The 21,424-nt window shown below is 71.7% G+C and overlaps 2 protein-coding genes across 2 annotated transcripts; one reads left to right on the top strand and one right to left on the bottom strand.

Annotated features, from left to right (window-relative positions):
- Nucleotides 1–448: 448 nt before the first annotated feature.
- Nucleotides 449–7,423, bottom strand: MAF1 (MAF1 negative regulator of RNA polymerase III). The gene is made up of 8 exons (XM_086466286.1): nt 7,360–7,423; nt 5,141–5,279; nt 3,211–3,339; nt 2,274–2,439; nt 1,686–1,807; nt 1,120–1,239; nt 657–758; nt 449–477 (listed from the first exon to the last, which is right to left on the bottom strand). Exons 2-8 carry the CDS (start codon nt 5,221–5,223, stop codon nt 456–458), a joined length of 744 nt encoding a protein of 247 aa, XP_086322412.1. The 5' UTR covers nt 5,224–5,279; nt 7,360–7,423; the 3' UTR covers nt 449–455.
- A 662-nt stretch (nt 7,424–8,085) lies between these two features.
- SHARPIN (SHANK associated RH domain interactor) lies at nt 8,086–20,810 on the top strand. The gene is made up of 14 exons (XM_086466277.1): nt 8,086–8,316; nt 11,111–11,285; nt 11,585–11,695; nt 12,725–12,866; nt 13,611–13,701; nt 13,975–14,248; nt 14,734–14,864; nt 15,005–15,178; nt 17,987–18,147; nt 19,768–19,879; nt 19,955–20,134; nt 20,250–20,348; nt 20,434–20,577; nt 20,715–20,810. The coding sequence occupies exons 1-14, from the start codon at nt 8,086–8,088 to the stop codon at nt 20,793–20,795; spliced, it is 2,106 nt and encodes a 701-aa protein (XP_086322403.1). The 3' UTR covers nt 20,796–20,810.
- Nucleotides 20,811–21,424: the final 614 nt, after the last annotated feature.

The following is a 21,424-nucleotide window of genomic DNA, read 5'->3' as shown; positions in this document are numbered from 1 at the left end:
CTGCCGCGGGTGCCGTGGACGGACGGCGTGCGCCGGGGTTGCAACCAGTCCAGAAAAGTGCTCGGGGTGGGAGACCCAGCCCCGGCTTCGGCGCCACGAGGAGTTTGCAGGTCAGTGCAGCCAACGAGATCAGCGGTAAAGTGCAGCAAAGCTTCTCGGAGCTCCCACACGGCTGTCCGGCGAGCCCCGGCCGGCACCGCGGCGGCCGCGGGCGAGGGGAAAGGGGAGGTCGGCCGGCGGCACCGGGTCGGCTTCGGCCGGGAGGGCGCAGCTGCTTCGAGTCCGTCGTGCTCCGAGAGGCCCGGGGTGACTCCAGTGTACGTGTGGGGCAGAGCGGCGCCGCGGGTGCCGGGCAGGGGCGGCGGGGGGAGCTGGGGGCTGCCTCGGCGGCGGGATGCAGGCAGAACGGGCGGGTTCGGCGGGGCTGCCGGGCGCCTCGGCGCCGTTCGGCAAACTCACATGCAAATCACTTGCAACCTGGAACCCAGCACACGGGCGTCAGCGTCCCGCGGCCGCGCCGGGGGCTCAGAGCCGGAGCGGGGGGTGCGGGGGGACACAAGGCAGGAGCAGAAACTTCAGGCCCAGCAGGTGGGGGCCCTCGGCCACCCCCGAGCCCCGGGAGCCTGCGGGCGGCGCACCGGGCCGCGCTCACACACCTCTCCTCCTCGATGCTGCCGCTCTCGGTGTCCCCGTTCTCCTCCTCGCCGAGATCCATGTCCAGCTCGTTGCCGGCTTCCGAGCGCGTGTAGGCGTACCCGCTGGGGGGGGGGAGAGGGAAGGAGGGGCTGCGGGTGGTGCCCCCCGCGAGGTTACGGCCCCCCCCCAAACGTGCCAGCGAGCAGCAGCCTGGCGCCAGGCGAAGGCCACCCCTTCCCTGGCGCCCTTCGGCTTGTCCTTCGGTGCCGGGTGCCATGGGAGGCTCTGGTTGGTGAGCTCTGGTCTGCCCGGCCGGCCTGGCTGCAGGCAACGGTGCTGGGGTGGCACCGGGAGGGCACGGATCTACCACAGCCAGCTCGGAGGCCAGCGGGGGCCAAAGGTTCCTCCCCTGGGGGGCCGTGGCTGAGAACAGGCCAGGCAATTCTGGTTCAGGGCGACCTCAGGGGCGTCGCGCGGCCTGACCTGATGGAGCGGCAGGTGAAGAAGACAATCCTCTTCAGCCTCTTGTTGTAGAAGAAGTAGTTGAAGGACCAGAGGCTGCCGTCCTCCCCAAAGGGGTCCGAATCCAGGTCGGGGTTGTAGCTGCAACAGCAAGTGGGGGCGTGAGGAACGCCGGGCCGGACCCCGCTCCCACCCCCGGGCCACGCTGGAGGGAGGGAAGGGGCAGAGCGGGCAGAGAGGCGGCAGGAGCGAGCCGGCGTGCCCAGAGCCAGGCGCCACGGGGCCAGTCAGACCAGCGGGCCGGGCGGCGTGGGCGGCAGGAACCACGCCGTGCCCCCCGGCAGGCTTTGGAAGCAGCTTTGGAAAGAGGCGAGCCCCTGCCAGCTGCCCGGGGCGCGGAATTCCAGGGTGTGGAAGTCCTGCGTGGGAGGGGAAGGGCAGGGAGCCGGGAGCCGGCGAACTCCGGCGAGGAGACGCCGCGCTCCTCGGGTGAGCGCGCCAAAACGCGACCTTTTCGTGAAAAATAGCTGTTTCTCTCCAGGAAGGGGCCGGGCTGCAGGGCCGGGGGGGAGCGCTTGCCCCGTTACCTGTAGATGTCGCACTCGGAAAGACAGATCTCCTCGTCGACCGCGTCCCAGAGGTGCGGCTTCAGGGCGTTGAAATCCTCCCGGACGGCGGAGAAGAGGCTGCAGTTGACAGCGTTCACCACCTGCAGAGACCCGGCGGGGCCGTGAGAGGAGCAGAGGGGCCGCTGCCGGCCTTCCTCCCCACCGCCCCCCCCCCCCCCACGCTCCGCCACGGCTCATCCTCCTCCTCCTCCTCCATGGAGGGGACGCGCCGGAGCCCGGCGATGGCCGTGGAGGGGAAGCAGCGAGGTGGGCAGGAGGTGCTGGGCGAGATCCGGGGCCCCGGGGTGGAAGCACGGGGGCAGGCGGCCGGGCAGCAGCGTGGCTGGAGAGGGAAAACCCCCCCCAGAGGGTCTCCGGGGCAGCCGCAGCCCACGTCTCTCCCAGCGAGGAGCGCAGCCTTCCCCGGCCAGAGGGGATCCTGCCGGCTCCACCTGCCTCCCCGACCAGGGCAGCCTCGCTGGGCCCCGGCGGGCGGGGGACAGACGGACAGACCCGACAGCTGCTGGGAAAGACACCCCTCAAACCCCCCGCCCCGCGCGGCCGTACCCAGTTGAGGCTGGGCTCCCGGCTGAACTCGTGGCTCTTGGCAGCGCTGAAGTCGTAGTCCGGGCGGAAGGACTCGTTGAGCGTCGCGATCAGGTAGAAGAGGGTCTTGCGGCTGCACTTGTCGCTCAGGGGTCCCTCCTCGTCGCCGCTCTGGCTCTTACCGAGCCTGCGAGGCACAAGGGCAGGGTTAGCGGCGGCACCGGCACGGGCACCGGCGCAGCACGGCCCGACGCTGAAGCGGAGCCAGTGGCGGGGCCGAGAAAGCCGAGAGCAGCCCGGCTCGTATCGGGACCCGTGTGGCCAGCGGGGCCGGGAAGGGACCGTCCCCTCGGGCACTGGGGGCGGTTTGGGGACACCCCCTGAGGTGCTGGGGCGCGTCCAGAGAAGGAGACGAAGCAGGTGAAGGGTCTGGAGTCCCGAGAGGGGCGGCGGAGGGACCTGGGGGTGTTCACGAGGAGGCTGAGGGGGGGACGACCTGGTCGCTCAGCACCCGAAAGGAGGGTGCAGCGAGGCGGGGTCGGTGTCTGCGCCCAAGAACAAGCGGCAGGACGAGAGGAAACGGCCTCGAGTTGTGCCGGGGGAGGTTCAGATGGGCCTCGGGGAAACATTCCTTCCCCAGAAGGGTCGTCCGGCACCGGCACAGGCTGCCCAGGGCAGCGGTGGAGCCCCCACCCCGGGGAGGGGGCGTTTAAAAGTCGCGCAGACGTGGCGCTGCGGGACGTGGTTTAGCGGCGGCCTCGGCAGCGCCGGGTTACGGCTGGACTCGACGACTTAAAGGTCTTTTCCAACTGAAGCGACCCCGTGACGTCAGGAACAGCCACGCCAGCGCCGCTGAGACGCCGCCAGCCGCGGGTCGTTCCCTCCAGGAATCCCGACCGGCTGCTGCCTGCGGTGCCGAGCACGGCGGTCAACCCCCCTGCCCCGCAGCCCCCGGTACCTGCTGGGGCTGATCCCCGTGGTCTGAGGAGGCGACAGGGCCTCCAGGACGTGCGGCTGGCCCTCCTGGCAGAACTGCTTGAACATGTGCTTGTCGTCGCCAGCCATCTTGCACGAGTAGCTCTCGATCCTGGGGGGGGGGGGGAACACACAGCACAGCGTCCGTCGGTCCGCGCGCACGGCGGGACGGACGTTCGCTCCGGGGGGGGGACGCGAGGGGCTGGCTGAGCCGAGCGGGGACACCAGAGCCACCCCAACTGGCTCCCCCCCGGTGCAGCCCACCCGGCTGGCAGCTCGGGAGAGAGCGGCAGAAAGCGCGCCTCGCCCCCAAACCCGCGCCAGCGCTGCGCCCCGAATGGATCCCCGCGGCCAGGGCCCAAAATAGGCCCAGGGCTGGCAGCGGCCCAACCCCCTCGCAGCCGGCCCAGCAGAAGGGGCTCCTGCCACCGCCCGGAGCCGAGAGGGCCGCCGGCTGCCGAGCCGCGGCGCGCCGACGCACGCCGGGTCCCAGAAAGCTTCTCCACGCCCCCGGTGGGTCCCACCGCCCAGCTCCCAGGGAAGAACGATTGTGGTGACAACGGGGACACGAGCTGGCAGCCCAGGAAGCCAACCACGCCATAAACCCCGGGCAGCGGGTCGAGGGAGGGGATTCCACCCCTCTGCTCCGCCCCGAGACCCCCCGGAGCACCGCGGCGTCCAGCTCGGGAGTCCCCAGCGCGGGACGGGCCCGGCCCCATTAGGGCAGGTCCCGAAAGGATCGTCGGGCCGTCCCTCCGCTTCGAGAGGAGACGCTGCCCTGCGTGGAAACGGCGACCTCAGGGCAACGGCACCGAACCGACCGAGGGAACGAGGCCGCTGCCGCAGAGCCCCGCGGCTGCCGGCGAGCTGCGTGCCGACTTTGCCAGGCCTCGGGGCGGGGGCTCGCCAGGCCGGCTCTGCCGAGCCTCCCCCGGGCGCCTGCAGCCTCCCCTTGGCACGGTTCAGCCGGGAGAGCGTTACCCTGCGCCAGCCGGCGCCCGCGGCCGAGCCGTTCTGCCGGAGCCCGCGGCCGCGGGGAGTCCCCACCGCGGCAGAGCCGGGACGTGGACAGCCCCGGCGGGCCGGACGGAGGGGAGCGGGGCTGCGACAGCCACCCGGGGAGGGGGAGGCATGGGGGGGCGGCGTGGAGAAGGGCAGGCAGGGGAGGTGGGAGATGGGGCAGGGGCTGGCAGCAGGGGGAGCCAGGAACAGCTCGCCAGTGGGCAGCCACCGGGCCGGAGGCCTGGACTGGGACAAAACTGGGTTTAGGGGCAGCAAAAGGGACAAAAGGACGGTTACTGGCGTAGGGAAAAGGCACCCCACGGGGCAAGCTCCGCTGTAACGCAGAGCTGCCGACCGAGGAGGGAAAAGCGACGGCGCAGGAGCGCGTCTCCCCGTCAGAACGAAGCCGCCAACCCCGGAGCAGCGGGAGGGGAGCCTTTACCTCCGGAAAAAAGGGACTGAAACTGCAGAGGGGGCGTGTGTGTGACAACTAAACCGTGTTACTGCCTCTGGCGAGGCTGTCTCTGCACGGGGGCAGCCCAGCCGCACCATCGCTCGTCCTCTGCAGGGACTAGATGCCGACTAACAGCGACCTGAGCGAGGGGGTGACCGAATATCCGCGGTGACGCTCACGGGAGACGCTCGGCTTTGCACACACACGGCGCCTCTCCCCTTCGCCTGCACAGCCTTTGCGCCTCGTCCCGCCGCACCTCGGCTCGGGTACCCCCTCGTCCCGGGACGAGACGCCCCCCCCCAGCCTCCCGAGGGCGCTCTGCAGCCCAGCAGCACCGGGGCAGGGCCGCGGAGCCGCTCGTTAGCGGGCGAGCAGCTCGTTAGCGAGCGCGCTGCCGCGGGCGTAGCGGCGTCAGAGCGGGCACGGCCTCCCCGCGGGCTCCCCCGCCGGCACTCACCGCCCGATGATGTGAGCGTCTCCCGTCTCCACCGTCAGCTGGGAGTTTATGGCTTCAAAACTCGAGTTCTCCAACAGCTTCATCGTCTCGGCTCCCGGAGCGGCTCCCCCGGCACCAGCGGCTGCGAAGCGGGCGGATCCTGCCGAGAGAGAGAGAGACCCTCGCAGCCGCGGGAAGCGGGAGCCGGCGGCACCCTCGGCAGAGGAGTTCCCTGGCTCCCCTCCTCGCTTTTCAAGGTCACCGGCTTGGTTTTGGCCGGACTCTTCTGCCTCAAAGCCTGGGAAGAGCGGGCGGCGCTGCGGGCGGCACCGGCGCCCCGGCCGGGCCCCAGGGTGGTCTCCGGCGGCAGCCCCGGGGTGACTGCGGCAGCCCCTTGGGGAGCTGCTCCTCCACGGTCAGGCAGGCCAAAAGCAGGACCAACACTGGGACTGGCTAACTGGTTAACTGGTCAACGTTCCTCCCAGCTGCGGGGAGGACGGCAGCCTTCAGCGTCCGTTTCCAGCACGGACGGGGACGGGCAGATTGCTGGGGGAAGGCGGCTCCCCCGCAGCCCGCGCTGCCTCCCCGGCCGCGGGCCTCTCCGGGGCTGTAACCAGAGAAGCCGTAAACAGGCGGGGAAGCGACGCCAGGGCTCTCGGGGGGGGGAAAGTGGCCCTTTCCAGGCCTCTCAGGGGAAACAGTGGCCCTTTCCAGACCTCACAGGGAACAGACATCCCCACCTGACAGGGTCAGAGAGGAAACAACTCCCGGCCCTTCGGCTTCAGGGCCGTGGGTGGGAAGCGGAGGCTGCGTGACCGCGACTGTGACCATGACCACGAGGCCACGGCAGGGCCAGGGATACTCCCACCACGATGTCCCCCACCGAAAGCAAACGCCACCTCTACGAGGGAGCTTCGAGCTTTACCACAGCCCCCACAAACGGGTGCTGGCAACCCCTGCCCCGTCCCATCCTGGGACTGGGGGAGCAGCGAGCAGCTCTTCCCACACCCCACAGAGCACGAAACGGCTCCGTAATCCCCATCCAGCACCAAACACGGGCCGCCATAGGGATGGAGAACCCTCCAAGCTGGGGAAAACCGGGGAAGCGAACGCCAAGGCACGAGGTACAGGGGCAGAAAGCGGAATGTTTGCTGGAGCAGCCTCATGCCACAAGCCCACCTCCCTCCCCTGGGCCTGGGAGCTGCATGAAGGCTCCTTGTGCTTTGGCACAGCCACCGGCACCGAGAGACGGCTACCTTCCTGCTCCACGCGGCACCTGCCGCGTGGAGCAGGAAGGTAGCCGTCTCTCGGCGCCAAAGAGGACAAAGTTTGCCGGCTATTTTGCCTACGCCATGCCCAGCCCTGAAACCCCGGCTCAGTCTCCTTCCCGATTTGGCACACAGCAACCACGACCGAGGAGCCAGGCCAGGCCCATCCCCGAAGCTGCAGAGGGTCGCTTTTAAGATTTAAACGGGCTCAATCGAAAGGGTTTTGGGTACCCCTGGAAAGCCGCCCCACGGGAAAGCTGGCAGGAGCAAGAGCCCGAGCGAGGTAAGCGGCGACCTGAAATGCTCAACCCTGAGGAAGGAAACAGCAAAATGGGTCATTGGGGGTAAGGGAATATCAGCCCCGTCCTCTTCATGATGAAGGCGACCGCCATGACGGGCGGTCTCCGGCCCTGGGGTCTCCCCGGGGAGGGATCGGGCCCCTGCGTTAACTGACAGGGAGACAGGGCATGGGTGGGGGAGCAAAGGGGACCCTGGAGACGGAGGAATAGGAGGAGGAGAAGAAGAAGAAGCAGGATTCAAGGGGAGCTGCCCCAGGAGGAGGAGGAGGAGCGGGATTCAAGGGGAGCTGCCCCAGGCGGGATTCAAGGGGAGCTGCCCCAGGCACTACAACCAGCAAAACGGAGACGGGCTCAGCCGCGTCCCGGGCCCCGGCGCTCTCGCAGCCAGCACAGCCCCTTCCCGGGGACCGGCGGCTCTCCCGGATACCGGGCAGGAGGCGGCCCTCCCCCCCGGGCTAGGCCCGACCCGCCGCCCTGAAGGTGACAGGCCCCGGCGGGCGGGGAAAAGGCGGCGCCGTCCCGGCATGCCCCGCGAAGCGGACTACGACTCCCAGCGTGCCCCGCGCGGCGAGGCGCGACTGTGCGCTCTGCGCTGGCCGCAATGCAGCCTGGGAGTTGTGGTCCGGGAAGGGGGCGCTTCCTCGGGATGGGGGGGCGGTGGAAGCGGGCTTACCGGCGTTTCCTGCTCTCGGTCTCGGCGGGGCCTCCTCGCCGTGACAACTCCTTCAAGCTCGGGGCGTTTGTAAAGGGAGGCGTCTCCGGGGAAAGCTGGAGGAGGGCGAGTGTGCCTCGGCCGCCGTCCGCCGTCTGGCGCCGGCCCACCGGGCCTCCGCCCACCTCGACATGTCCCCGACTGCTCGGGTCGGAGCGAGCGGCTGAGAGAGACCTGGGAGTCCCCCGGGGCGGGCGAGCGAGCGGACGATCCTCTCCTCCGGCACCGGACGACAACAAGCGGCGAGGCCCCACCCGCGGCCCGTCCGTCCCGAGCGGCGGCTGACAGCCCTCTCCTTCCCATTGGACGGAGGGCCTGTCAATCGCCGCGGACCTCCCCTCCCGTTGGCTGAGAGGGACGTCAGACAGGCCAGCGCGCCCGCCCTCCGCGGGGACAGCCCCGAGGCCCCTCCCACAGGCCGGAGCGCTCGGGGTTCTGATTGGCTGCGGCGGACAAAGACGGGGGCAGCGGCTGTCAATCACGGCGGGGAGCGCGCGCGGCGCCCCCACCCGGTTCGGCGGAGCGCTGCACCCGCGGGGGGGAGGGGGGGGTCGGGGCGACGGGGCCGGACCGTCCGTGTCCCGGAACGCTCGGCCGCGGCGGGGCGCGTTTCCCGCCGGACCGCGCGGCGGGCGGAAGTTCCGGCGGCGGCGGAGAGAGGAGGCGGCGGCGGCGGCGGCGGCGGCGATGGCTCTGCCCGGTGCCCCCGCCCCGGCCCCGGCCGCGGCCCCGGCCCCGGCGCCGCCGCCGCCGCCCACCGTCCTGATGGCGGTACGGGCGGGGCTGGCGCGGCCCTCCCGCCTCCCGCCGCTGCCCGCCGGGGCCGCTCTCCGCCTGCAGCTCAGCGTCGAACCGGCGGCCGACGGGCAGCGCCACTTCCGACTCGGCCTACGGCAACCGGAGGCAGACGGCGGCGCGGTGAGACCGGGGAGCCCCGCGGGGGGGGGGGCGGCGGCAGCGCGGTGTCACGGCGGGCGGGGGTGTGTGGGTGTGTGTGTCGGTGTGTGTCCGTCCCCCGTCCCGTCCCCGGGGCTCTGCCCGGCTCCTGGGTGTGGGGGATCGGGTCCGGGGAGGGTCTCCGGGGGAACCGGCCCGCTCCAGCCCTGGTCCGTGTGTCCCGCACTGGGGACCCCCGAGCTGGACGCGGTGCTCCGGGGGGTCTCAGGGCGGAGCAGAGAGGCGGGATCCCCTCCCTCGGCCTGCTGGCCGCGCTGCCCGGGGGGCGGCCGGGACTCGTGTCCCCTTTGCCACCCCCCAGTATCCCCCAGTCCTTCCCTCCCGCAGTCCGGACCGGTACCGGGGGTCGCCCCATCCCGGCCGCAGAACCTTGCGCCTCGTTGAGCTCCCCGAGCTCCGCGCCCACCCGCCCCAGCAGCAGACCCGTTCCTGGCTGGTTTTCCCCCAATTTGCTCAGCCCAACGCGCCGAGGCTGGGTCACCCTCCCCGGTGCCCGCCGCCCTGCTCTGGGGGTGCCAGTCCCCCCTCCCCGTTCCCGCTCCGCAGTCTGGCGTGTGCTGTGATGGAGACCTTCCCCCGCCGAGTCGCCGCTCCCGGTGCCGGGGAGGTGTTCGGTGCGGGGGGAGGCAGACGACGGTGCAGCCTGAGCCGTGTACGTGCGGTGTAAAACCTGAGCAAGGGGGGGTGGGTGGGGGTGGTGCTGGGGAGGGGGTGGTGGGGGGTGGTGTTGCTGCTGGGGAGCCGGCGGGGCTGGTGGTGGTGGTGCCGCCGGCGAGGCTGGTGGTGGTGGTGCCGCCGGCGGGGCTGATGGTGCCGCCGGCGAGGCTGGTGGTGCTGCTGGGGAGATGATGATGCCGGCAAGGCTGGTGGTGCTGCTGGGGAGGGCGTGTTTCTGGTGAGGCTGGTGGTGCCACCAGGGAGCCGGTGGCGATGGTGCCACCGGCGAGGCTGATGGTGCTGCTGCGGAGATGGTGGTGTTGCTGGCAAGGCTGACGGTGCTGCTGGGGAGGTGCTGCTGGTGAGGCTGGTGGTGCCACCAGGGAGCTGGTGGTGATGGTGCCGCCGGGCAGGCGACATGGGCCCCACTCACGCTCCCCATCCATTGTGGTTCCCGCCACACGCTGGCGGCTCCGCCGTCGCCGCCGGCACTCCCGTGGTGGGCTCGAAGCCGGGGTTTAATTTCTACCGGCGCGGGGCTGCGGCACGTGCCCGCCGGGGCGGCGCGAGGCCTGGCCTGGCCTGGGAGGTGGGCGACGGGCTGAGCGGCGGGACGGGACGGGGGGCAGCGTGGAAGGGGGCGGCTGGGCCCGATCCCCCCTGCGGGGCCGAGGCGCCGCAGGGCGCGGTGTCACACGGCGTTGAGCTGTGCCGGCCGCCCCGGGGCCGGTGTCCTCCCCTCCGGTGCAGCTACTGGTTTTTCCTGGACGTTCTCCTGATGAATCGAAGCCGGCGACGGGGGTGCGAGGCGGCGGGTGACGTGGCCGAGGGTCAGGGACGCGGAAGGTGGCCCTGGCAAAGGGGCATCCCTGGGCGGCTGGTTCCTCCCTCGCTTCGGTTCCTTCCCCCGGGACGTGGGTGCGGAGAACCCCCCCCGGGAGCTGCACCGGGGTCGCTGTTTCCCTCCCGGCTGTCGGGTCAAAGGGAGAGTCGCCCCCGGCCGCCTTTACTGCAGCTTGTCTGTTTTGTCTTCTCCGTTTCTGTAGTCTTGGCGTCGGGACAGCGGCCCGGGGGGGACAATGCTGGTGTCGGGACAGGGGACAGCGGCCTGGGGGGGACAATGCTGGTGTTGGGACAGGGGACAGCGGGCCAGGGGGGGACGATGCTGGTGTCGGGACAGGGGACAGCGGGCCAGGGGGGGACCGGGCAGGGCTTTAAACTGGGACGAAGGGCGAGGAAACCAGCGGTTCCTTCCAACCTTCCTTCCAACGCCCCGCTCGCCACCGTCCCCGCCGGGTGCCGGCAGCGCTCGCCGGCTTCCTGCTCGCTGCCGGCCGGGGCGCGGCGGCAGGTGCCTGCGCAGAGCCCTTCCCTGCGCCCCGGCTCCTCCCGAGCTGCCATTTTACCAGAAGCGGAATTGAAAGCTCCGGCTCGAAGCCCAGAGCGGTGTCAGGTGGGGCGCTGGCAGAGCCAGCCTGCCGGCAGCTGAGCCCCGGCGGCGTGTGGGCGTGGGGAAGGGTTTTCCCGAGGTTTGTAGAAGGGGGAAAGAACCGGCTTCCCGCCCCCCCCCCAGAGCTGGTGTCGCGGCAGCCCGGCGGGTCTTGGTGCCTCCTGCGCTTTGGGTTGCAGAGGGGGGAAGAGGCAAACGCCGGGGGTGTGCGGCCAGCGGAGACGGCCGCACCGGTGCCGGGGGTCACCCGGCGGCACCAGGTCACAGCCCTCGGTGTTCTGCGGTGGCCTCTGCTTGGGGGACACGAGAGTGCCGGCAGTGGGGTGGCTGCCGAGCCGTGGCCGCGCTTGGAGGCGGCCCTGGGCACGGAGGGTCGGTGTTCCGGGCTGGTTTGTGGCTCGGCGCGGTTCGGGCTGGACGTGTGGCTCAGCGCCGGGGCGGCAGCGTCGCGCTCGGCTCGGTGGGTGTGGGTCTGCGCACGCTTACGGGAGACCGCGGTGGGCACGAGGAGAGGGGCCGCCCGCGTCCCCCGGTCCTGGCTGGGACGCCGTGCCGGGGGGTTGCCCCCTTGCCCGCTGCCCCGCCGGCGTGTGCCGCGTCCTCCTCGTGCCGTGACCCTCTTGTCTTTGCGCTCCCCCCCCGCCCCAGCCCGTCGCCGAGCACGACCTCAGGGACGTCTCGTACACGGTGAGGAGCCCCACGTGCCACGAGCTGACGGTCCCCGGCTCCGCGGAGGAGCCCATGGTGCTTCGCTTCGAGGAGGAGCGGGAGGCGCAGAAGTGGTGGACGATCGTGAGCAGCTCCCTGCGGGAGGCGCGGAAAGGTGAGCGCCGCCCCGGCAGCCGGTGTCCCCAGCTGGGAGGCGAGGCTGGGACCGGTCCCACTATGAAATAAATTCCACTTGGCTGCTTCTGGTTCCCCGAGCGCTGGGGCAGCACCTCAGCCCGCTCCTTCTCCCGGAGAGGGACGTTCGGAGGGTTCCTGCACTCACTGGAGCGTCCCAGGGGCCGGGGGAGACCCCAGGAGGCGGGAGGAGGGGTGGGCAGGGGACGGGCGGTGACGGTGACTGCCTGAGGAGGGGGTGGCTGTGGCGTGTCCTGATGCGTCCCGACCTTCCCGCAGCCTCGGACGGCACGCTGGCGTCCCAAGCCTCGTCCCTGCCCGCGGCTGCCGGGGGCGTCTCTGCGGATCAGGACCCGGAGGCAGCGCTGTCCTTGGAGCTTTCCGAGAAAGGTACCTGCGGGGAGGCTGCTCGGTGCCTCGGGGGTTACCGGGGACGGGCTCACACCCGGCTCCGGCTGCTCCCCGCCCTGTGGCGGCCAACGACCTCTTTTATCACCGAGTCACTGAGGGCGGAAAAGACCTTTAAGTCCTCGAGTCCAGCCGTAACCCGGCGCTGCCGAGGCCGCCGCTAAACCACGTCCCGCAGCGCCACGTCTGCGCGACTTTTAAACCTCCCCCCTCCGGGGTGGGGGCTCCACCGCTGCCCTGGGCAGCCTGTGCCGGTGCCGGACGACCCTTCTGGGGAAGGAATGTTTCCCCGAGGCCCATCTGAACCTCCCCCGGCACAACTCGAGGCCGTTTCCTCTCGTCCTGCCGCTTGTTCTTGGGCGCAGACACCGACCCCGCCTCGCTGCACCCTCCTTTCGGGTGCTGAGCGACCAGGTGTCCCCCCCCTCAGCCTCCTCGTGAACACCCCCAGGTCCCTCCGCCGCCCCTCTCGGGACTCCAGACCCTTCACCTGCTTCGTCCCCTTCTCTGGACGCGCTCCAGCACCTCAGGGGGTGTCCCCAAACCACCCCCAGTGCCCGAGGGGACGGTCCCTTCCCGGCCCCGCTGGCCACACGGGTCCCCATACGAGCAGGGCTGCTCTCGGCTTTCTCGGCCCCCCCTGGGCAGCTCCGGCCAGGAGCTTCCCCTGCAGCGGGGCTGGGGGCTGTACAACCCAGGGGGCGGCTGCAGGTGGGCAGGGACGGAGCTGAGCTCCTGGCGACCCCAGGAATTGCCCTTGGTGCTGTCAGCCGCCCCTCTCCGGCAGCGGGGCCGCTCCTCCTCCTGCCCTGGGAGGCTGTGCCCCTCAGGAGCCCCACGAAGGGCTCCCCCCGCGCCCAGAGTCGCTGTTTCAGGGTGGGGGGCGGTGGCACACGTGGTGTTGGGCCCCTCCGGGCGCCGGTGCCGCGGGTGGCTGCGGTTGCGCCGTGCCCCCGGGGAGGGTGTTTGCAAACCGGCTGCCGCTCTGCGGTTCTCCCCCGTCCCCCGCAGAGGACCTGGCGCTCCACCTCGCCCAGGCCATCGAGTACGGCGACGAGGAGATGGCCTCGCGGTGCGCCGTGGCCCTGGCGCGCCAGCAAGCCACGCTCAGCATCCTCTGGAAGGAGTCCAACTACCCCACGGACGAGATCAGGTGAGCTCCTCCGGTCCCTCTGCACCCCTGCCCGCGCCCACGGGAGCGCCACCTGCCCCGGCTGGAGCCGTGCCGGGGCGCTGCGCTCCTCCGCGGGCAGCCGCCGGCTGTGCCGAGAGCCCGGGGACGTGCCGAGAGCCCGGGGGCGTCCTGCCTGCCCAGCCAGCGCCTCCTCCGCTGCAGCTCTGCTGGGCGTCTGGGTCACTTGCCCCGTGGCCCTTGGCTCTGTCCTTTTTTTGACGTGTTTCGGCCCGTGGCGGTGACGGTCCAGAGCACTCGGGAGTCTGTCGAGGCTGGCGGAGCCGGGGCAGCCTCCTGGAGCAAAGCTGCTCCGTGAATTCCTGTGCTGTCAGCTGGGATCGGTCCTGGCACAACCCTCCTCTCTGCGGTGCGGAGGGGCTGTCAACAGCCGCTGGGACCGCGTCCCCCCTGTCTGGGGGGGCCTGGGGACACCCCTCCCTCGGTCCCTGCCGCTCCTTGCCCGGGGACCCGCTCCAAAGGGCGCTGCCACGTGCCGCGCGGGCTCGTCAGCGGCCTCCAGGGTGGTTAAAACGCCCGTTTCGTAGCGAGTCGGCGGCGGCCGGGACTAAACCGAGGGGGCTGACGGCTGGACGCCGGTAGCTGGGAATAGTTGTGGCTCACGGCTCCGCGAGTGAGCTGGGAACGGCGGCGAGCCCCGGGACGGGTCCGCGCCGCCGCTGGCGGCAGCCCTCTCACCCGCCCCCCGCCGCCGCTCTCCTGCAGCATGAAGGTCGTCGTGGAGGATGCGACGTCGTCTGCCAGCATCTTCGTCAGGGTCCACGCTCACACTACAATAGCCACGCTCAAGCAGCAGGTACGGAGCGGCCCGGGGCGGGGGCTGCGTGGTGTGAGCCCCCCCCAGCCCACCCCGGGGTCCCCACAGCCCCCTCTTTAAACGCTCGTGGGGGAGCTGGGAGCTGGGCCTTCCCACCCGCTTCTCTCCCTTGGTGGAGCCGGCTCTTCGCCGGTTCCCCTGGCCCGTGCCAGCGTGGCGCTGGCCCCCGCCGAGCCACGGGGCGCGGTGAGAAGCTGCGGGGGCGCCGCGGCTGCGGGGCTCCCCCCGCCCTGAGCTGCTCCTGCCGCCCAGGTCTTCCAGGATTACGGGTTCCACCCCTTGGTTCAGCGCTGGATCATCGGGCAGTGCCTGTGCGTGGAGGAGCGCACCGTGTCCTCCTACGGCATCCGCGGCGACGGCGACACCGCGTACCTCTACCTGCTCTCGGCGAAGATGGCCGAGCTCACCGAGCAGCGCTACGAGGAGGACCAGGCGCAGGTCATGCTCAGCTCCACCTCCTCGCCGAGCGACGCCGCCGGCGAGCGCCGCAGATACACCACCCTGCCCAGCATGTCTCCCAAGAAAGGTCTGGCGCTCCTCGGCCCTCCCGGCGGGCAGGGCGGCCCGGGTCCCGCCTGGCGCCAGCGCCGGGGTGCCGCACCGGCGGGGATGGGGACCCTGGCATCGGGGTGCCGCTGTGCCAGGGTGGGGGAGGACGCGTGGGGTGCTGGGGGGCTCTCTGGGCCGTACCTCCCGGGGCTGAGGTCCTGCGCCCGCCCCGGGCGTCCCTCTTGTCCCGCACCGTGAGCCCTTGGACTCCGTGGCACCGGGAGCGGGCTCGGCACCGGGAGCGGGCTCGGCACCGCGGCCCGACCCCGCTGGGGCAGGGCTGGTCCCCCGGGGACCCGCGCTCCCTGCGCCGGGGCTGCTCTGGGACGAGCGGCCCCTTCCCTGGAGAGAAGGGAGCCCCCCGGCGCAGCGCGGCGCGCTGTCGGCCAGGTCCGGTCGCCCGGCCCCGTGCCGGTCCTTGGGCTGGCGGTAACGTCCCTTTTCGCCGGCGTCGCCCGCCAGGCTGGGGGACCGAGGCCGGCCGGAGGATGGACATAGGGGAGATCAGCCAGCACTTGGACACGCTGCAGATCGGCGACCTCCTCAGCGCCCAGCCGAAGCCCGCCGCGCCGAGCCTGCCCTCGCCAGCGCAGGTACGGGGGTGCATCCCATCGCCCCCCTCTCTCCCAGTCTGGGGGAGGGGTGCTTGGGGAAGGGGAGGGTGCTCCCTCGGTGTCCTGTCTGCCTCCAAAGCGCTTTTCCCGGTTTCTCCACCTCCGGTGCGTCCCTGCAGGCGGGCTGGTCGTGCCCGAAATGCACCTTCATCAACAAGCCCACGCGGCCGGGCTGCGAGATGTGCAGCACGGCCCGGCCCGACGACTACGTGGTGCCCGGCAGCTACAAGCCGGACGAGACGGAGCTGTGGAGGATGCAGCAGGAGCAGGAGGGGATCCTGCAGTACCAGCAGGTGAGGGGGGGGGGCTCGCCCACCGCCCCGCGGAGCCGCGGCGCTCCACGCCAGCCCCGCGGGGAGCACCGGGCGTCGGCGGGGCTCGGAGGAGCGGTGGGCTCAGGGGTCCTGCGCCGCTCTGGGAAGCAGAGGCGGACACCCCGAGGGGCAGCAGCACGGGGGGGGGGGGCTGTGGCCCCCTTCCTTGCCCCACCGAGGGGCAGCCGCTGCCTGGCCGGGCACCGGTGCTGCGGCGTGAGCGCGGCGGCGTCTGGGTGTTGGATGGCTGGGGTCCGGCCGCTCTCGTTCGCCTGTGGCCGGGCAGGGGTCGGTGACCCCACGGGCAGAGCTTGGCAGGACGCGGCACCCTGCTCCGGCGGGTCCTTCTTCTCTCGGCGAACTGCGCGGCGAGGCGGGCGGCGTGCCGAGGCGCCGTCGGGCGGCGCTTTCTCCGGCTCCTGGACGCCCTTTCCCACTTCGTAGGAACGTGGGGGGGGGAGTCCGATGGGACTTCCCACCCCCAGGGCCACGGGTGCAGGGGAGAGCCCCGGCCCCGAGGTCGGGGTGCGCTGCGGGACTCGGCGGGGGCAGGGGGTCTCCGGCTCAGCCACTGACCAAACCTTCTCTTCTTTCTTTTTCTCTCTTGTGCCGGGATCCCGCTGGGAAAAGGGAAGGAGAGAGGATGGCTCAGCTGCCCCCTGCGTCCTGGGCTCGGGTTCCCTGGATGACTTCATCCACCTGTCCTCCGAATTCTGCTAGCCGCCCCGCGCCTGGCCCACCCGGACGCCCCGGCCTGCCCCGGTGCCCGCCAGGGCCCGGTGCCTGCCAGGGACATCCCCCCCGTCCCCGCCCTCCGGTGCCCGCCGGGACCCGGTGTCTCACCAGACTGGCCCCCGCGTGCGCCCAGCGGCTGCCGCCGGGCCCCCCCCTTGCTCAGACCCTAGGGTGGACGCGGGAGCTTTGTGCCGGAGAGGAGCTGCCGGGGCCCGGGCTTGGCCCCGAGCGGCTGGGGGTCTGCCAGGCCGGGGAGCACGAGGGTCTGCACCCCTCGGGCTCAGGGCGGGGGGAGTCTGAGCCCCCTCTGGCGTGGCGATGGTGTGAGGTGGGCGGCCCCGCTGCTGCCGTCCCCTTGGCGAGGGCTTCAGGGAAGAGCCGGCGTGGCCGAGGGTTGGCACCGTCTGTGCTCGTGGTGCTCGGCCTGGGGCTGCTCTGGGCGGGGGGCTCAGGCTCTGGGGGTGTCGGGTTCTGGGGGTGTTGGGCTCAGGGATTCTTCCCCACTCCGCGGGCAGAGGGGCGGCCTCATGGCAGGGTGGTCGTGGGAGCTGGCCGGGGGTCGCTGTGGGCCAGCCCTGAGCCTCGTGAGCACCGGCTCTCACCGGGGCTCTGGCTCTCACCAGGGCGCCAGCCCTCACCAGGGCGCCAGCCCGCTGGCACATGAGGGAGCAGGTTGGGGGGCTGTCAGCTGAAGTGCGGCCCTGGGTTTGGGGGTCCCCGGTGCCGCGCTCCCTGGCTCCGGCGAGCCCTGCGCTCCACCCGTCCGGCACCGGGAGGGGCAGAGCTGCTCTGCCTGAACCACCGTTGGCGTGGGCCCGGCACAGCCCGTGGCCATCGGCCTGGGCGCTCTGTGCCGCGGCTCCCTCTGGCTCCGGGAGCTGCCGGCGCCCGGCGGAGCAGGAGGGTTTGGTTATGCCACATTGCACTTGGTGTTGGAGAGCTTGGCCCGTGGCCGCGCAGGGCCGGGGTTGTCCCAGCGGGGAGCTGTGTGTCCCCTGGGCCGGGGAGGGGGAGGATGGGACCCCCCGTTTGGGCTCTGGGTCGTTGGGCCAGAGCGTTGCCTCCCCGAAGGGCCGTGGATGGATTCCTTCCCTCATTAAAGCCTTATCCCACCAGCGCGGCTCTGCCATCTTCTTGTGCCGGCTGCTCGGCGGTGCGGGGGGCGCTGCCGCCGGCTGCTCTGGGGGGGCTGCTGCTTTGGGGGGGGGGGCTGTTCGTGCAATGAGGTGGAAGAGAGGTCAGCGGGCGCTTCCTCGCTGGGTGGCACCACAGCCGGGGCCCGCCGAGCCCCCCCGAGCAGCCCGTGCCGAAGCCGGTGCCGCGTTCACCGGGACGGGGCTGGGAGCGGAGGCTGGGGCTCGGCCGGGGAGGGGGCGCGGGGTGGGATGGAGCAGCGGGATGTGGCAGCCCCCTGGCCAAAGGCCGAGCCCCGGGGGCTCGTGACTGCGGCGGTGGCAAAACGCTGGCGCGGTGCGAGGGGTCCCCAGCGCCGCGTGCCGGGGGAGCAGGGCCGGCGCTGCCGCCCGCCCTGGCCTCGGCCACACGATGGTTCAAAAGTGGGAAAGTGCCCCAGAAACACCCACGGGGACCCCCTGCAGGGGGATTGCGGGGACCCCCGCGGCTGGCGGGGCTGGGTGCTCGTGTCCCCTCGGCTCTGCGGGTGCCGGGACGGGGAAAAGCCGGGGTGCGGCTCGGTGCTGGCTCTGACCGCGCGCCGCGGGGTGCTGCCAGCGGCACGTCCAGCTGCAGCCGCTCCGCCTGGCTACTGAAGCCATCGGGGCAGGTGGCCCCGGTCCCTTGGATGGTGGCCACGAGGGCTGCGTGGAGCCGTGCCGGGCTCGTGTGGCCGTGCCAGCTCTACCGGTGCCGGTTCTCCCGGTGGCAGCCGCGCTCCCCGTGGGGCAGAGCTGGAGATGTCCCCTCCGTCCGGGAGCCGTCCCGGGGGCAGGAGGCGATGGAGGTGGCAAACGAGGGTCTTGGCGGGGGTCGAGCGCGGCGCAGGGGCTGGTGGCGGTGCCGGGGGTCTGACGGGGGGCTGTTCCTCGCCGGCAGGCGCTGGAGGCCGAGCGGCTGAAGAACTTCCAGCAGCTGCTGCAGATGGAGGAGGAGGGGCTGGTGCCCAACCGGGAGGTGCTGGAGTGTCGCATCTGCTACCAGCAGGTCGCCCCCGGCGAGGGGGTGCTGCTGCGCGAGTGTCTGCACAACTTCTGCAGGTAACGCCCGGCGGGGGCCGCCCCGAGACCCCCCCATTGCAGTGACCGGCCCCGAGACCCCCCCCATTGCGGTGACCGGCCCCGAGACCCCCCCCCATTGCGGTGACCAGCCCCGAGACCCCCCCATTGCAGTGACCAGCCCCGAGACCCCCCCATTGTGGTGACCAGCCCCGAGACCCCCCCATTGTGGTGACCAGCCCCGAGACCCCCCCCCATTGTGGTGACCAGCCCTGAGACCCCTCCATTGTGGTGACCGGCCCTGAGACCCCCCCCCATTGTGGTGACCAGCCCTGAGACCCCTCCATTGTGGTGACCGGCCCTGAGACCCCCGCCGTTGCTATGACTGGCCCCGAGACCCCCCCATTGCAGTGACCGTCTCCAAGACACCCCCCCCCCCCCTCCCCATTGCAGTGACCAGCTCCAAGATCCCCGCTGTTGTGGTCACTGGCCCCGAGACCCCCCCATTGCGGTGACCGGCCCTGAGACCCCCACCATTGTGGTGACCGGCTCCAAGACCCCCCCCCCCAGCTCTTGTGGTCACCAGCCCCAAGACCCCCACCATTGTGGTGACCTGACCCCAAGGCCCCCCAACCCTTGCAGTGACCAGCCCCTGAGACCCCCACCATTGCAGTGACTGGCCCTGAACGCCCCCCCCAGCCCTCCTGGTAACTGGCCCCAAGCCCCCTGACCCATGCAGTGACCAGCCCAGAGACCCCCCAGCCATTGCAGTGACTGGCCCTGAGACACCCCCCTGCCCCCACCCTCACAGTAACCAGCCCCAAGACCCCCACCCTTGTGGTGACTGGTCCCAGGCTCCCACTCTCATGGTGACTGACCCCAAGACCCCCCCACCCTCACGGTGACCAGCCTTGAGACCCTCACCCTTGTGGTGACCGGCCCCAAGACCCCCCAGCCCTCCTGGTGACCAGCCCTGAGACCCCCAACCGTTGGAGTGACCAGCCCCATGACACGCCCCCCCCCCCCCCCCCCCCATGTATGCAGTGACTAGCCCTGAGACCCTCACCATCAGAGTGACCAACTCCAAAACCCCCCACCCTTGTGGTGACCGACCTCAAGACACCCCCCCCCCCCCCACTTATGGTGACCAGCCCTGAGACCCCACTATTGGAGTGACCAACCCCCAAATCCCCCTGACCCTCATGGTGACTGGCCCCCAGACCCTTCAGCCCTCCTGGTGACCAGCCCCGAAACCCCAACTGTTGGAGTGACCAGCCCCAAGACGCCCCCGACCCTCACGGTGACCAGCCCTGAGACCCCACCATTGGGGTGACTGACCCCAAAGCCCCCCCTGACCCTCAGGGTAACCAGCCCTGAGACCCCCACCCTCATGGTGACTGGCCCCAAGACCAACCAGCCCTGAGACCCGCCATCGGAGTTACCGACCCCAAAGCCCCCCACCCTCATAGTGACCAGCCCTGAGCCCCCACCGTTGGAGTCACTGACCCCAAAACCCCCCCCACCCTTGCAGTGACCAGCCCTGAGCCCCCACCGTTGGAGTCACCGACCCCAAAACCCCCCCCACCCTTGCAGTGACCAGCCCTGAGCCCCCACCATCGGAGTGACCCACCCCAAACCCGCCCCCCTCGCCCCTTCCCGCAGGGAGTGCCTGCGCCAGGTGATCAACTACAGCGAGGAGCCGGAGGTGGCCTGTCCCTTCCGCGACGACTCCTACGCCTGCGGCAGCCACCTCCAGGAGCGGGAGATCCGGGCGGTGAGTGCGGCGTCCCGCCTCCCTGCCAGCGGGGCTGGGGGCCCCCATCCTGACCCCCTGCCCGTCCCTCCGCAGCTGGTGTCGCCGGAGGAGTACCGGCGGTTCCTGGAGAGGAGCCTGGTGCTGGCGGAGCGGCGCAGCCAGAACAGCTTCCACTGCAAGACCACCGACTGCCGCGGCTGGTGCATCTACGAGGATTCGGTGAACGAGTTCCGCTGCCCCATCTGCCGGGCCCTCAACTGCCTGCTCTGCAAGGTGAGCCCCGCCGGCGCCGTGCCGTGCCGTGCCGTGCCATGCCCGCAGCGGCATGCCCCGGTGCCGCAGAGGGGGTTCGGCGGCGCTGAGCGGTGCCATCTCCGCGCCCCCCCAGGCCATCCACGAGGGGAAGAACTGCCGCCAGTACCAGGACGACCTCCGGCTCCAGGCGCAGAACGACTCGGCCGCCCGGCAGACCAACGACATGCTGCAGGTGGGGGTCCCGGCGGGCCGTGGGGGGCTGCAGCGTGTGCCCCTGTCCCCTCACGGCCGCCTCTTCCCCCTTCCCCCGCCCCCAGACCCTGGTGCAGATCGGGGAGGCCATGCACTGCCCCACCTGCCTCATCATCGTCCAGAAGAAGGACGGCTGCGACTGGATCCGCTGCACCGTCTGCCAGACCGAGATCTGCTGGGTGACCAAGGGGCCGCGCTGGGGGCCTGGGGTGAGCCATCCTGGGGGGGGCAGGAGGGACCCCCTCCCCACCACTCCCGGGGCTGGGTGACGTCCTGGCAGAGCTGGCCCCAGGAGCCCTGAGGTGGGCTCCCACCCTGACCTGTGTCCCCCCCCGCCTCGCCGCAGGGTCCCGGGGACACCAGCGGCGGGTGTCGCTGCAACGTCAACGGACAGAAGTGCCACCCCCGGTGCCAGAACTGCCACTGAGACCCTGCCCGGCCCAGGGACGCGGGACCCCCCGGAGGCAGCTGGAGCCGGGAGCCGCTCTCCGCACGCCAAGGGACGACGGCCCCAACCGGGGTCCGAGCTGGCCCCGCGGCCGCTGCGGGGCCCAGAGCCGCTTGTGGTTGCGGGGGAGCCCTGCAAGGAAGGCGAGGACGGACACGGGGCGGCGAGGGGCTGTGGAGCCCCCGCGCCGGGGGGCAGCGGGCAAGGGCCAGGCCCCAGGCGGCACCGGGACAGCTTGGGGGGCTCCACCGAGCCTCTGCCGACAGCGGAGCCCCCGCGGGGGGAGCAGCGCGGCGTGGTGGTGCCGCCAATAAAGCCATCTACGTGCTACAGCCTTGCTGCCACAGCGGCGGGGCCGTAACTCGGCCCCCGAGACGGGGGCGGTGGGGACAGACCCTTTATGAGAGTGTGGGGAGACCCCGCGCCGCGGGCAGACCCCGCAGCACGGGCAGACCCCGCAGCACGGGCAGACCCCCACACTGCGGGCAGACCCCGCAGCACGGGCAGACCCCCACGCCGCGGGCAGACCCCCACGCCACACCACGCCTTCCCCTTGAACAACCGAGTTTATTTCCGCGCCCCCCGGCCCCTCCAAGCGCAGGCACCAG

This window comes from Leptosomus discolor, chromosome 5 (assembly GCF_034619465.1).
Source record: "Leptosomus discolor isolate bLepDis1 chromosome 5, bLepDis1.hap2, whole genome shotgun sequence".
NCBI classification, from domain to species: domain Eukaryota; kingdom Metazoa; phylum Chordata; class Aves; order Leptosomiformes; family Leptosomidae; genus Leptosomus; species Leptosomus discolor.
This window is presented reverse-complemented; position numbering and strand designations above follow the sequence as displayed.